At 33.1% G+C, this 16,797-nt stretch overlaps 1 protein-coding gene across 1 annotated transcript in view; it reads right to left on the bottom strand.

Moving 5' to 3' along the window:
- Positions 1–354: 354 nt before the first annotated feature.
- The window catches only part of USP38 (ubiquitin specific peptidase 38), a 35,783-nt gene continuing 19,340 nt past the window's right edge, over positions 355–16,797 (bottom strand). Inside the window, exons 7-10 of the mRNA XM_059373034.1 lie at positions 15,687–15,780; positions 12,877–12,983; positions 10,131–11,493; positions 355–4,512 (exon numbers count right to left, since the gene is read on the bottom strand). Of these exons, the coding sequence (XP_059229017.1) occupies positions 4,351–4,512; positions 10,131–11,493; positions 12,877–12,983; positions 15,687–15,780 (1,726 nt within the window). The 3' untranslated portion in view covers positions 355–4,350. The remainder of the gene's footprint in view (positions 4,513–10,130; positions 11,494–12,876; positions 12,984–15,686; positions 15,781–16,797) is intronic.

Raw genomic sequence — 16,797 nt, 5'->3', positions numbered from 1 at the left:
TTGTTTCAAAAATTTATTGCCAAGCCTTTATTAATATGTAATTTGCGTAGTTTTTAGTTCACATTTATTCTTGTTACTATATTTCCACTAGAATACTGGCTCTGGAGTTCTTAAGACTTAGGTTAAAATTCAATTTTGATTTTAAGAAATCTCAATTTTTTATTTTTTAGCTGCATGATTTCGAGCAAGTTCCTTAATAAGAATTTACTTATTGATCTGTAATGGGGTTAGGGAAAGCAAAGTTATGAGCAAAAAATACATATAAATATCAACCAGTCTCCTGCACATGGTAGACAGTCAATATGCTAGTTCTCTTGGATAAAAGCCCTAGGAAAAAACTCCTTTTCTAGTCCAGAAGTTCTCAACCAATGCTGCACATCAAAATCACATGAGGAACTTCAAAAAATATTGATGCCCAGTCCCCACATAATTTAATTGGTCTGGGGTGAGGCCTGGGTATGCTATTATTTTTTATAAACTCTCTTAGTGATTTTAACATGAATGCAAAGTTGAATACTGCTGATCTAGCTAGGGAAGGCTTTTTCATCTCTCTGAAATCAAGGTGTATGTGTACGTGTTTATGTGTATGTGTGTGTGTGTCTAGCACACAAAGCAAAATGTGAAAACATGAGATCAAGAAAAAAACAACTGCATGCCATAACTGACACTGATGAGCGCTGGCAACACACTTGGCTGACTTCTTAGATTCTATTTTTAATGCCAAATCCACACTGGTTATATAACATTGGGGCTAAAAGTTTTACATAACAAGTCCCTTTGAATCTGTAAAACTCAGGTTGTTGATTTTATAAAAATCTTTATTTCGTTTCTTTAAAAATTAGTTCTATTGCGATTTCTTTTTATAAAGGGAAGCTGCAGTTTCTTTACAAGATTTTTTTTTTTTAAGCCCTCTTTATTTTAAATCCTCCATTCATTCTGAGATTCACTCACTCCTATGAAGAACTCTTTTAGAAAATTAACTTAGTAATATCAAAAAAGGCTAATACTATAATGGTACGTAATAGTTTGGTAAGTGCTTAAGATTGTATATATGGAGCAACATATATTTTAGATTTATTTTTTAAGCTTGAGATAATTTTTAATTTAAATTTGCTAGCTGTTGCACTTTAAGCTCTCAGATTACATTATCCAAGGTTTAGCCTTACTCCCTCAGATGACCACATTACTGAGTTGTTAATAAAAGTCAGTTAACGCTTCTCTGTATGCTTTTATAAAATGTGAATGATTTATCCTTCTTTACTTCACAATAGTTTTAGAAATCTAAACTCATTAGAAAAAAGCCAAGGATGAAAGGATTTAGAAAGCATAGCATTCATACAAGAGAAGATACTATACATAAAGGTATGGTATTTTCTCTGAACAGTCACTTAAAAATCTCTCCTTGTATAGTGTATATTATGTGAAGTGCACAATCACAAGAAAAAGATATACTGAGAATTAAGAACTGGAACAAAGTATACAACATTAAAATGGCAATTTCCATTAACATCTGTGTACTGCACAGACTATGACAATTTTGTTTTTCTTCAACTGTGGTGCACACATAAGCAGCATTCAACCCCTTCTTCTAAGAAGGTAGCAGAAGTTTTTTAAAGGGGTAGTATATGAAAAGACAACTGTTTTTGTAAATAACATGACCATAAAAGGAATAGAACTAACTGAGAAGAAATACTACAGATTTCAGCTTAAAACTTTAGTTTTGGAATATTTTTTGTTCTTTCTAGATTTCAGCTAATACTAGGCTTTTTTGAACCTGTTATAAGGATCCCCACTACCTCTACACATTATGAGGAATCTTTATTTTTACATCCAAAGGATTCTTCTGGAGTCTTAAGGTATGGAGACCAAAGTTAGGGATCTCAAGCCCAATGCTGCTCTATCTCTGATTATTCAGCGGGAAGAGAGGTGGTGGGAAGAAGCTTGAACAAAGAATGAATTAGATTCCATTCTCCAACTTGAGCTATGTAAATTGTCATGAGGCAGAGCTGCATAGGCACCTGCTTAGTGAATGGATTACAAGGGCTTGCATGACTGACCACATTACACACATTTTCTTCTTTGCCTATCTCTCTGAAGAAAAAAATCTATTTTTTTCAATGTGTCAATAAAGATCTTTGAAAGGAACAGACTTAGATTTCCGGTTTTTCATTTTTGTTGGCGGTGTGGTGTAATGTGCTCTTTTAAGCAGCACTGAGCAGCTTCATTTGAACTGATTACCTTGGCATGAACTAAAACAGCAATAATATTCTGGCCGAGTCAGACCTTATAAAATTTGCAAGAGGCAGAGGAAAGCACAAGGGTTAGGAATGTAAGAAATGGAGCCTCTGGTTATTCTGGTTTCAAGTTTCAAGTTCATTTACATAGATATAAATACTTTAAATTCAGCAAATGATTAATGTTATTACAGTTTTAATCTGAGAAGGAAATCCTTAATTTCAAGTTTTTGCTACTGGTATGAAATTATCATCTGAATAGTCCTAGTATTATTCCATCTTTTTATCATTTTGAAAACTCAGTATGTATCACCTTGACAGACAAAATCCTTGAATGATTTGGTATTCATAGATAAAACCACGTGTAGGTCGGTCTTTAAGAAAGTTCCCAGGGGCAGCTGAGCCCAATATGAATGTACCAAGAATTAAATAACTTCACCAATTTCAGTAAATGCTAACACTAATAAAATCTGATAATAAATCATTAATTAGCCAGTGGGTAACTGAACACATAGAGTATCTCCAGAATACACTATTAAGACAAGAGGAAGCGCACAGGAAAAGACAGCATGATAAAAATTTGTGTTTCATTCATTTATAGAAAAGACAAATCTCAATCAATTCTGCAAAGAATTTCCAGTTCTAATCCAATCAGTTTTCCTAATTTTCCTGGTGACTGGAAACAAGTTAGGAGTGGGATACAGTGGAATGAAGATGAGGAATTCTGTTTTTAACAGAATTAAAAGGTTAGGAAAAAGATAAACTCCAAATCACCAAAGAACACCCTTTCCTTTAAGTGTTTTCAAAATAAATATGAGATAGATTTTAGAACAATGTACAACCATGGATAAGTTAAAAGTTTTAGGGAAAGGGAAAACTGGGATAACTATAGAATACATATAATCAAGACCCAGGAGAACTGACTTGTTTTTCACTCTCTGGTAAAAGAAAATGCAGGATGGTAGGGTCTTACATTTCAACATTTTATATGAAACTATGAAATAGAAACAACTGTGCAAAGCACAAGATTCAAATGAAAGAAAAATCCCAAATGTCCAACTCTAAGAATATGCAATTGATGTTTAATAATCAGAGGATTAAGTAACAAAATCAAAAGATTTTTTACTTGCCTAGATTCATTCCCTCTGAATTCTTCTATGATTTAAAAATAATCTATCATACTTATTGATTTAGAACCGTCAGATTTTACTTCAGGAATATCTAATATCTTTCAAAAAGTTATAATTTTAATGTTAGCACAAAAAATTACTTTCTAACATTTCATTTTTAAAAACTTTTCCGCAGCCAAAGATTCCTATTTTTTAATTACAGTACTGCAAGGCACATACAGAACTCACCTTCTTCAAAACACACAGAAGATATACTCCCTGAAATAGAATTTAAAAATCCTTAAACAATTAGAAATACTACAAAGTTAGCAATTTTTAGGTAAAAATGTTGTTCCTACAGGATCATGCACCTTTCTTAAAATCAGTTCAGCATATATGTATAAATAATCCTTTTTTAAAACATTTATACTTGAATTGCAGATACAGTGATGCTGAAGACAGCACTAAACAAAAACCTTTAAAGTTCTATAGCTTGATAAATTTTATGTTATTGCCTTCATTAGAGACTGTATTATCTTTAGCATTTTAAAAGATTTGAATTTAATAATGGGGTACTATGCATGAAATAAAGGATTTTTTCTTTCTTTTTAAACAATATTTTCATTATTTGTAGCATCAATTCTTTTATAAAAGATGCTAAATGAATCTTTTTTTTTTGTTAAGTACAACTGAGAATGAGACCATTTAAATGCCTTTGCTAAATTTAATGCAGCTTAATTAGGGACCGGGTACATATTTTCCTCTGAAAATTTTTGGTCAAGCATGTCTAACCATGAAAGCAAAATGGAATTTTAAGAGGTAGATTTTTTTTCCCATGATGCACTTGTTAATAAAGGTATTGTCAAGAAAAAATCAAAACAAGCACTGAGTGTGTTTTCTTAAAGTATAAGGGTCTAATGAAAAGAAAAATAAAAGATAGGTATGATATTTGTTAACAGTCATAGTATTAGATTTTTGTGACCAGTGCATTTTGGATTCTCTCAGGATCAAAATACGAGTCTGCCAACTGTATTAAATCCTCCTCCACCCCCTCCACCAGTTGGTCCACAGCTTCCTGGTGGGTCATTGTCATCAAATCCATTGGGCCGAAATGAACAGGAGGCAGATGCAGCTTGTAGGGCCCGGGCTCGAGCATTCAACTCTTGTTCCTAAAATTAAAAAGAATTTTTATAACGTTAAGATCTTAAATACAATGGATGTATAAATATTTTAAAACTGACTTAATTCTTAATAAGCATCCATCAATCTCAGTAATTTAAAAAGTATTGACTATACTAATCCTTACCAAATATTACTAAATAAAGTACATAATCACAGATGGAACAAGTAAGACAGAGAACAAAATCCTGGTGTAACTCTACAGAATGACAAACCCTATGGCTTGTTCTGTTTCAATACTTCAGTCTGCAGAAGAGAAAACTGAAGCCCCACATCCTAAAATTCCTCTACAGGAATTCTATAGTTCTTGTAAATACTCACCAATACACATAAAAATAGATTTCCTTGCTAATATACAGAATGTAGATATTTAAAAGTTACAACAATGGATTATCTACTCTTTATCAAGTGGGGCTATTTTGTATGTGGGTGATACAGTAAAAGGTATAAATAATGAAAGAAGGCTGAATGTTAGCTACCCTTTCCTTAGAATATTTCTCAGTAAATAAAGGTAGAATTTCAATAACATTGCTAAGGAAAATGGAACCTTACAGTATTACTTATAACATTTTCTCTACCAGATTATCAGAACTTTTATGAGGAACCAGTTGTACTGGTCTATGTGCCAGACACATATTAGGTGTTCAATAAATACTAATGATCTCAGATTAGAAAACTTTATTTATTTATAGAATTTATTTATAAATATTTTTAGGATTTACAAATATAAATATAGAATTTATATATTTATAATTTATATTTATAAATTATATATATGCTATAATTATATATAATTATTTATTTATAATTTATATATGTTACATATTATATATATTATTTGTACTTATATGTATAATTTATATTTATGTGACCTTAGATAAGAAATTCTTGTAACAGAATGGCCTCATTAACCAGTCACAGGAAGGATTTAGAAAGGTTTTTAAAACTTAATTTGTAAGATAATTCTCAAAAACTTTTTAAATTACTGTACTGATTCCTTTGTATAATGTTTTTTTTTTTTTTTTTTTTTTTTTTTTAATTTTGTATTTTTTATAAACATATATTTTTTTTTAAGACATAATCTATTATTTAGTCTGTAGAATTAAAGAAAAAATCAAAATAGAAACTAAAATTTTCAATATTACTGATAGAAAATAAAAGCTATAGGTATGTATATAAGAAACAGACACAAAAATAAGAAACAAAATCCTCATTGCGCTAGCTCTATAACCTGTTAAACTATCCAAACAAGCAATGAAAATGACTCTAAGATCTGGTTTCAGATATAGATCATGTTCCCTAATGAAATAAATAAAACTGAATATGCAAGGTAGAGTTCAAGAAGTTCTGCTCCCAAAAGATAGGCCAGATTTTGTTACAAAGTAATTCCCCCCCAGAAGCAGTGTTAAAGGACACACACAATACAAATTTAACCCCATTGCTTCTGTGATGCATGAGAGCTACATTGTATTTCAAAACAGCTTCCTAAGGAAGGAATATTCCTTTTTTGCTTTTTTTTTTTTTTTAAATTTTTTATTTTTTATAAACATACTTATAAAAATATATGGCTGACAGAGAAAAATGTATGATATCCAGTTTTCAGAAGCTTAATGGACTGAAGCAGGGAAAACTGCTTCTCATTTTACTTCTTTTAGCACAGTGAGAGCACTGTGTAGAATGCTAAAAATTATGATTCTCAGAGTGTATATTTTATATTCCAATTTTATATCAAGTATTAAAATTAATTCTTAGTACAGTAATGGACTATAGGCCTGGAGTTATTGTTGCTTTGGGACAAATAACTTTCAGAATATTTAGATCTCTCATTTAAGTAAATATGTTAACATTAAACTAATCCATCTTTTATTTTTCTTCAAACTACACAGATATATTATATATATTCTTTTGTATGTATGATAAAGAAAAATATTAAGACACTAAACTACCACCTCCTTCAAAGAAACAAAGGAAAGAAACCAAAAATAAAGGACAGAAGGTCTGTCTGTAGTTGATGCGGGACACGTGGAGATAGGTGGTGATATCACTTCACAGTGTGGTGCTGGTGCTACTCACACAACATTTTTCTCGCTGGATCCTAACTAAAAGCATAATTTTTGGAGTGTAGACACTAAAATAATAGAGACATTCTTTATGCAAGTTGGATCTAAGGGAAAGAAATAAAAGAAGAATAAAACCTTCCCAAAATTTACTTTGAGATCCACCATCTGCACTGCTATGTGTCAGGCTATGATACACAGTTATGATACTGCTATCCTATGTGTCAGGTATGATGATACAAAGCAGAAAATGGTTTGGTCACATAGGATTTTTTGCCTACTTTTCAAAATCACTAGTCTCATCAGCACCAGAAAGAGCAAGAGTTTTTCTCCAACACATGTCAATCTAGATGTGATTTTAGTAAAATTTAAAAATGGAATCCCCCCAAATTATACAAGATGAATTTCCAATGTAATTATGAAGAATTAAAAAAGAAAGTAGCTACCCTGATATGTACTATGGTGGTAAATTCATTTGGAGTATTACTCAAGAGCAAAGGAACTCAAAATATTCACTCTGCATTCTACTAAGACTTAGTTAAGTTTTTGCAGTTGTTTTATAAATAGGTATAAAGCTATACCTTAAAACCAAAGTTGTAAAGCATTATTACTATGAAATGAGCAGAAATTTTGAACTATGCCTCAAAAATATAAAAAAATGAAAATAAAAAAAATATATGCCCTGTATTCAAAAAAGTACAAGTCTCTTAATACTAACTTAAAATACCACAATGATTCAGTTAAATAGTATGAGAACCATCACAATTCAAATTTCATCATAAATCAATTACATTATTGAATTTAAAAGTAAATAATACAAAGTATAAATGTATTTAAATTTTTAAGAGTTGAGTTTTTATTATCATAATTCGCTTTAAAAAGGTAGTTTGATAATATGTTTTAGGAGCCTGTCTTAATGCAGGTTCATAAACATCTTAATGTAAACAGACACATAGACCAGAAGAACAGAGAGCCCAGATACGGACCCACAACTCTATGGTCAACTAATCTTTGACAAAGCAGGAAAAAATATCCAGTGGAAAAAAGACAGTCTCTTCAATAAATGGTGCTGGGAAAATTGGACAGCTATGTATAGAAGAATGAAATTCAACCATTCTCTTATACCATATACAAAGATAAACTCGAAATGGATAAAAGACCTCAAAATGAGGCAGGAATCTATCAAAATCCTAGAGGAGAACACAGGCAGTAGCCTCTTTGACATTGGCCACAGCAACTTCTTTTAAGACATGTCTCCAAAGGCAAAGGAAACAAAAGCAAAAATGAACTTTTGGGATTTCAAGATCAAAAGCTTCTGCACAGCAAAGAAAGAGTCAACAAAACAAAGAGGCAACCCATGGAATAGAAGATATTCACAAATGACACTACATACAAAGGGCTGATATCCAAGATCTATAAAGAACTCCTCAAACTCAATACATACAAAACAGATAATATGTCAAAAAATGGGCAGAAGACATGAACGGACACTTCTCCAAAGAAGACATACAAATGGCTAACAGACACATGAAAAAATGTTCATCATCATTAGCCATCAGGGAGATTAAAATCAAAACCACATTGAGATATCACCTTACACCAGCTAGAATGGCCAAAATTAAAAAACAGGAAACAAGTGTTGGAGAGGATGTGGAGAAAGGGAAACCCTCTTACACTGTTGGTGGGAATGCAAATTGGTGCGGCCACTTTGGAAACCAGTGTGGAGATTCCTTAAGAAATGAAAAATAGAGCTACCCTATGACCTTGCAATTGCACTCCTGGGTATTTACCCCAAAGATACTGATGTAGTGAAAAGAAGGGCCATCTGTACCCCAATGTTCACAGCAGCAATGGCCAGAGTTGCCAAACTGGAAAGAACTAAGATGCACTTCAATGGATGAATGGATAAAGAAGATATGGCCCATATATACAATGGAGTATTATGCCTCCATCAGAAAGGATGAATACCCAACTTTTGTATCCCATGACGGGACTGGAGGAGATTATGCTGAATGAAGTAAGTCAAGCAGAGAGAGTCAATTATATGGTTTCACTTACTCATGGAGCATAAGGAATAACACGGAAGACATTGGGAGGAGAGAAGTGAGTTGGGGGAAATTGGAGGGGGAGACAAACCATGAGAGACTCTGGACTCTGAGAAACAAACTGAGGGTTTTGGAGGGGAGTGGGTTGGGGGTTGGGTAAACCTGGTGCTAGGTATTAAGGAGGGCACTTATTGCATGGAGCACTGGGTGTGGTGCATAAACAATGAATCTTGAACACTGAAAAATAAAATAAAATAAATCAGTTGAAAAAAAAATAAAGCAAAAAGGAAACAGAAAAATAAAAAAATAAAATTTGGCAATATCTTTTAAATTACATTAACTTGCCAATCTGAGACTTCGGATGGAATTTAGAAAAACTGCAGACACTGAAAAACTGAATTAACAAAGTACATAATGCTTTCCTTTATAGTGACAATGAAACAATAATGAAAAGAATGGCTTATCACACCCAGATATTGTAAATACTATAATGGGGGAAATAGTTAAGACAGAGAAAATCATTTGGAGGTAGGCTATAATGAAATAGTTATGGTTACAAGAGCTTTTGGCAATCCAATCACAGAAAGAGAGTAGTAGGTTCCTCATCTTTTTAAAATCTATGTCTCTATCCTTGGATAAAGATACTATTTTACCCATCATTGAAATATAATCTGCATACTTCCACAAGTCAAGATTATACTGGGTCTTATTTTCTGTATCTTATATCACAGAAAATTTCTATTTCAACCTAACCCTCTTGCCCTTACTCCTCCTTTTAATCTCCAAGAATCATGACAATTAATATCAGTGCTTATGGAATATCTAGCAAGAAGGATATGATTGAATACATCCTGTTAACTTAATCATAAGTCTTCTGACTGAAAGTCAGAATTTTTGGTGGTGAATCAGGCTTAATAGTATTTCTATTATTTTTTCTGTAAAGTATAAAATTTTTCTGTTACTCCAGGACATTGCCAAACTAATAATCTTTTCAGTGTGCTTTATCTTATCCACCTGAATGTTAGTAAGTGCCCTTAGAATACCTGTCAAACAGTGTAGAATGAAATAAACACCAGATCCAGCAGCTGTTTCCTCTGGTAGGCGGGATTAAAGAGGAGAGGGAAGATACTTCCATTTTACTAAGCTTCCTGTATTTCTGTACGGAATGACTGTATAATGAGCACATCTTTTGTAATTAAAAACAAGTGAGGTCTTTTAAACTGCATCTAACTCCAACTTTTCATAGCTAATTCATAGCATTAGAAAGTAATGGCTTTCTATATATGTAGAAGTATATATAGAAATATATATAGAAATATATATAGTATATATATATACAGTATATAGGCTGATTTCTATATAAACCCAGACCCAAATTTCAGAACTGCCACTGTAAATTCCTTGAAAATGCAGAAGTTGGATTTCAAAATTAGGATACTCATTTAACCACTGTTAAACCAATTGTTTAAATATTTTCCACAGATTAAGTTTCTATATCCAACTTACCTGTAAATATAGTTTATTGTCTTTTGTTATAGCATCCATAAGTTCTTTCTGTAGAGGTGGGTCTCCATTTACCCAGAGTCCACTGGTTGAACTGTTACCACTTAAACCATTAGTGCTATTCTGTTTTTTATACAAAAGCACATAAGCTGTGTCCTTTGGAAACCTACTCGTAATTTTCTGGACTGACTGAAATGAAGTAAATGTCACTCTGCTGTCATTAAATAAAAACCATTCTTTTGACATTTCCTTATTCTCTAAATCCTGTTCAATAACTGCACTGGGACTATTTCTCTCTAGGAAATGACTTTGGGAGGATGCTAATGCCAGAGTCTCAGACTGATGGCACATCTGGTATGAGGACTCTGTACCTGTGATGTTTCTAGCATAAGAATAGTAATGCCCACTTTCAGAGGATATACCAGAGTGAACAACAACAGAACTTAATAGATATGGCACCAATCTGGAGCAGCAAGTTTCTTCAGTTCCAGAAGGCTTTAATTTTTTAGCTAGGTTCTCACTAACATCAGTGAAGTCAACATCTATAGACCAACTTTCTGACAATGAAGAGAAAGAAGTAGTTCTTTTAACTGGCAACTCCAAAACCAGTGGCAGTGACACGTTGTCTAAAATCTTTCTTCTCACATGATACTTTTGATCATATGAAAATCTCAGGAGAGTAAGAATAAGGTACTCAGGCTCCTCCGTGATTTGCATAGTTTTCTCAGCATTCTGCAAAGAGGCACAGTTTTCACAATAATACTGGTTATCGCCAGTAAGAATCTCTGGAGCCAAAAAATAATTTAGTAAGTCAGTTACTGAAGGTGTGCTTCCACCTCCTGGTTTCTGAGGTACATCTTTATTAACAAGAATTGTGCTAGATTCACTGGGGACACAAGTGTTTTCAGTACAGCAAAACTCATCAGAAGGACTGCCTAACATTCTTTCATTCATAGCTGAGTCACAAACAAAGGCAGCTGTTGCTGGATTATAAACTCCTGGTTCTTCTGAAGGACCAGGTACACTGGCTTGCATTAGGCCACCGTCTTGTGTACTGGCTGATGATGCTGGATCTTGAAAAGACAAGTTTTCGACAGAAGAGGAAGGACAAAAGGCCAGTGAAAGATCGGTAAAGGCTTCCACTTTTTGTGAGGTACTCCTGCAGTTCAAACAACATATATGAGTTCGTAGTTTTCCTCCAAACATTTTTTCTATTAAAGTCTTCTCACCATCACTTGTGCAAGGGCTCTCTGCTAGTACAGCTGCCTTACTGGCTACTTCCTGTAAAGAAGTTTCATTGCACCCCAGACTTTCAGATGGCTTGTGTGAGGACTGAACTTTCAAGATCTTTTCTTCTTCATGTAGCCTGCAGGAGAGTATATATCATTATATTGCTGCTTCACTTATGTTTCAATATCATTGCTATTTAAAAATATTGGTGGCTTAGGGGCGCCTGGGTAGCTCAGTGAGTTAAGCCTCTGCCTCAGCTCAGGTCATGGTCTCAGGGTCCTGGGATTGAGCCCAGCATCGGGCTCTTTGCTTGGTGTGGAGCCTGCTTCCCCACCTCCTCCCACCCCCCACCTGCCTCTCTACCTTCTTGTGATCTCTGTCAAATAAATAAATAAAATCTTTTAAAAAAAATTGGTGGCTTATATAAATAGCCAAATTATTTTTTAATCAAATATAATAACTTAAAAAATCAAGTTTTTCCTCTTTTAATCCAGAGGAATATTGAACAATTTAAGAATATAGATTAGAAGTTAGGGGCTATCACTACCTTATAGTCTCATTCTTTCTTCATACTGCTATTTTATAGCACTTATTACATGATAGTAAATGATATATGTCCACTAATTATCTTCTATGTCTTTGTCTGCCTGACATCTCATAGAAAGCCTGGTACAAAGAAACCGCTCAACATGTCCTTAGCAATCAGCTAATCAGCACATGTTAAGTTCAACTAACTTTACTAGTCATTTATGTAATAGAAGGAAGGCAATGATCTGGAGAAGAAGATAGAGGTTTTATTAACTAAGTGGTAAGGATACAACAAAATACACCAAACTCATCTAATTATATACTGATCTAAAGGAGCAACTATTAAATTTTTGGTCTCCAAATCCCTTTATACTCTTAAAAGGAACTGAGGAAAATTGAGGAACCCAACAGCTTCCATTCATGTCGTTATGCCCATCAATATTTACTGTATTCAAAAACTGAGAATAAAAGTAATAAAATAATACATTTGAAAATAATAAACCCATTATGTGTTAATATTCATTATGAAAAAGTTGTATTTTCTAAACCCACAAGATTTAGTGAGAAGAATGGCACTGTTTTACATTTTGCAAATATTTCAAGTATCTGGCTTAATAGAAGACAGCTGGATCCTCATAGCTGCTCTGCATTTAATCTATTGTGATATGTTGCTCTGGATGAAACATATGAAGAAAATCTGGCTCAATTACATATACACAGATATATAGTTAGAAAAGGGAAGACCCCTGAGAATGTTTTTGGAACCCGCAGGGGGTCTTTGTACCACACTCTAAGAACAGCTGGTCCAAAGTAAGAAAATCAAAAAAAGAAGCCAAATTAAAAACAAAAGAACACTTAAATATATACAGTAAATGCAAGGTATTTTAAAGATTAACATTTGAATTATGTTTTTAAAGGCAAAAACAATATGCCACAGAAATAATGTTATGAAAGAAAACAATTCAAATCATAACTTTCAAATACTTTTTACCTGTCTAGCAGAAACCTGAGGTATTCAGAACAGTCTTGTTGTGATCTGGGGGTAAACCATGGAGGTCTAGAAGCCTCAAAGAATACCCGAGGTGCATATGCTTCTCTCTTGATATCCGTAGAGAAAATACAAGGAAGTGATTCTCATACCATGAATCAAATAACTAAAATCTTAATATACAATGTTTAATAAAGATCAATTAAAATTATATTGCACTTAACACTACTACAAAGACCCAGAAATGGGGACAGATAAAATTAGAAATAAATTTAGGTAATCTTCAGTCATAACTTCTCATTCTGCAGATAAGAATTAATATCTAAAGAAACATGTGACTTGCCCAAGGTTTTACAGTTAAAATAGTACCAGAGGGAACCCAGGTCTCTCAAACACTTAATATAATGCTACTGGCATTATCTCTCTTACAGTCACATGCTTGCATCCAAATTTTTTGTAAAACCAAATCTGAAAAAGACATGCTAATGAATACATATTTTGGATAAAATAATAAGGGGAGTACCATATAGGGCCACACATATTTACTTTAGGTGAAAATTTCCTTGACTAGGTACACACTTCATAAATGCACAGAATGTAAGTATACTGTTTAGGGTCCTTGCTGATCTTTTTTGGTGTGGTGGAGGTTTAGTGAAGTGGATGCTCATTGACTTTGAAGCAATCTTGGCTCAAATCCTAGATTTTGCAACAACAAAAAGTAACTGAAAAGGCATCTGAAAAGATGTGATTTAAACCTGAAAACTTAGAATTCTGACATTTTGAATATTTGTGGAATGTAACAGAGTCCTCAGTTGAAAAAATTTTTTATCAAAATGGGGTGTTGATAGCATTCTGAAGGAAGGAACTTTAACATACTAGTTAAGCATGAGTTCTAGAGTCATTTGGTTCATATCATACCCCAATTTGCCACTTGTCTGCATGACGCTGAAAAGCAGGTAATATAAACCCAGTTTTTTCATCTGTAAAATGGGGATACTATCTTATTACTTCATAGATTGTTTCTGAGGATTGAGAAATAATACATGTAAACTACTTAGGATAGAAGCTAGGCAAATTTAAATGCTTAATAAATGTTAGCTTCCTCAGTTGTAAGAAAAAAAGGCTTTTCAATTATATAGTGAAATCTATCAATCCAAAAAAATCCTTGCTGGCTTGCTATCAGACAAGGTCTCAACTATGACAGAACTTTTATTAGGTTCTCTGGTGAATTCCTGTCTTCTTTTCCTTGGGAGCATGGAACCCTCCTATAGTTTTTTTTTCTAACAGCTCTGATTCAGAAAGGTAATATAGTATATATAATGTATTTATAGCTACCTATACACACATAGATATATATACATTTTATATAATATATGGTAAATACAGACTAGTGATAAAGCAAGTACAGAAATCAATTTACTAGGAAAATAATGTTTGGCAATTGGAGGGAAGAGATTTCATCTCCCTTGGTCCTGAGATGTTAAATTTAATTTGTGAACAGATTTTCTTCAGAAAGAGAATAAAATTATTTCTTTGAGTATACTACTACTTATAGGCCATCACTCATATGTTAATTTTTTCCATTTAAGAAGTTATACTAGGGCGCCTGGGTGGCTCAGTGGGTTAAGCCTCTGCCTTCGGCTCAGGTCATGATCTCAGGGTCCTGGGATCAAGTCCCGCATTGGGCTCTCTGCTTGGCAGGGAGCCTGCTTCCTCCTCTCTCTCTCTTTCTGCCTGCCTCTCTGCCTACTTATGATCTCGCTCTGTCAAATAAATAAATAAAATCTTAAAAAAAAAAAAGAAGTTATACTTGAGCTATTTCACAGCTTATATATAGGAAACAGGCATTCTTATCAACTCAATCCCAGTAAAGCTATCTTCTCTTCTGATTCTCCCACCTACTCCTTTTACAGAAGTAAGACAGAGTAAAAGTAAGACAATCAGAGTAAAACCAGAAAAAAATAGTATACATTATTTATAAATGATATATATATTGTTCATATGTAGTACTCAAAACTTAAGAGTTCCTTGAGTGTAAGGATTGCCTTCCCCTTTGAATGCTTACCAGACTCCATATTGTCTCTCAATAAATGTCTTTATTTATTTAAGTAATTAATTAACATATAAAGTATTATTTGTTTCAGAGGTACAGGTCTGTGATTCATCAGTCTTAATAATTCACAGTGTTCATCACAGCACATATCCTCCCCCAATGTCCATCAATAAATGTCTTTCAAATGAATGTTTACTATATGTGACTTTCTTGCCAGTAGCATAAATTCATTTCCTTGGATTAATTTGTGGACATAAAAGATCATCTTAAATCTTAAGCCTTAGAACTTAATGGATAAAGTTGTTTACCCATTAGGCTCTAGAGCTTAAAATTTTGGTCATAATAAGAATGAGAAGGTACATACATTAGAAATAGGAGATAAAAGCCAATGTGCCACAAAATTATTTTATTAATTATTATGAAAAATCTATCAATTTAGTATTATAAACAATTAGAGATGCATTTAAAAAGATGTTTTCATGAAGATATTTATTTATTAGAGAAGTAATCGGAGTTTATCTATATTAGAAGAATGGGTCAGCATAATATTCATCTACAAGAATGGGAAACAGGAGGAAGAAATAAAAACTCAAAGCATATCCCGATTTTAGGCAGGATTTCTAGTACATCTAAGTGGATTTGTTATGCTGCGTCAAATACATATTATTTAAACAAGATTCATCAAGGTTGGTATAATGTGAAGTTTAAAGAATATTATCAATGAAGTTAACATATACATACTATACACACTTACACTCACCTGTGTATGAGCCAAAAAGGCAAAGAGATGCTGTAACTTTTTCATTAATGAATTGCACCCATTTAGATTTAAAGATAATACTTGTCTCCTGAAACTGACAGAGAATAAAACAGTGATTCTTGTATACATGTACATGTATATACACACACATTTTTTAAAAGCTAAAAGGAAATTAGTTCAAGAACTTATTACCTTCAAAGTAAAACATCACTCATCTGATGGCCCTTTACCTAGCAGAGTTACTACTTACAATGTCGTGAAGAAGGAAGGGAAGAATGACAATAAAACAGTTACTATGGGACCAGACAATGGCCTACGTGCTGTCATATATTATTACTATTTTCTGGATTAGCAAACAGAAATGGATTAAGCTATTAATTAGTAACTAAATAAGCAACTTTTAAATTCTTTCATACACCTGCATGAAATAAAATATATTGTCAACAAAACATACTATAACTTTAGAGTGCTTTATAGACTGGTACAAGTTCGGGATGGGAAAAGGATAAATTATTCAAACAAAAGAATAGGAACAATTTGATATCCATTTAGAAAAAAATGGAATTAAATAAAATTTTAAATTATTACAAATGTCACACAGGAGTAATGAGCTAATGTAAAATAAGAAAACTATTGAAGTATTTAAAAGAAAAAAGATGGGGGAAATGTCGAGCAGGAAGCCTTCCTACGATTCAGACACTATAAATGAGAAATAGCAGATTTCACTGGGATGCCTGGGTGGCTTAGTGGGTTAAGCCTCTGCCTTCGGTTCAGGTCATATTCTCAGGGTCCTGAGATCAAATCCCGCATTGGGCTCTCTGATCAGCAGGGAGCCTGCTTCCCTCTCTCTCTCAGCCTGCCTCTCTGCCTACTTGTGATCTCTCTGTCAAATAAATAAAATATTCATTTGTAATAAAATTACAAATGAAACACTCTATAAATCTGAATCACACCGACTAGAAGGGAGCATGATAAAGGATTATCATCCAGAGTATATATAAATCAGTATGAAAAAGAAAAAGACCCAATAGAAAGGTGCACAAAAGAAAGAACGGGTTATTCAGAAAACAAACACAAATGAACAAAGCAAAATATAGACAGAAAACTCTGT

The sequence above is a fragment of the Mustela nigripes genome, chromosome 1 (genome assembly GCF_022355385.1).
Source record: "Mustela nigripes isolate SB6536 chromosome 1, MUSNIG.SB6536, whole genome shotgun sequence".
Lineage (NCBI taxonomy): Eukaryota > Metazoa > Chordata > Mammalia > Carnivora > Mustelidae > Mustela > Mustela nigripes.
Note: the sequence above shows the minus strand (reverse complement) of the source record. Positions and strands in the feature narration are given on the sequence as shown.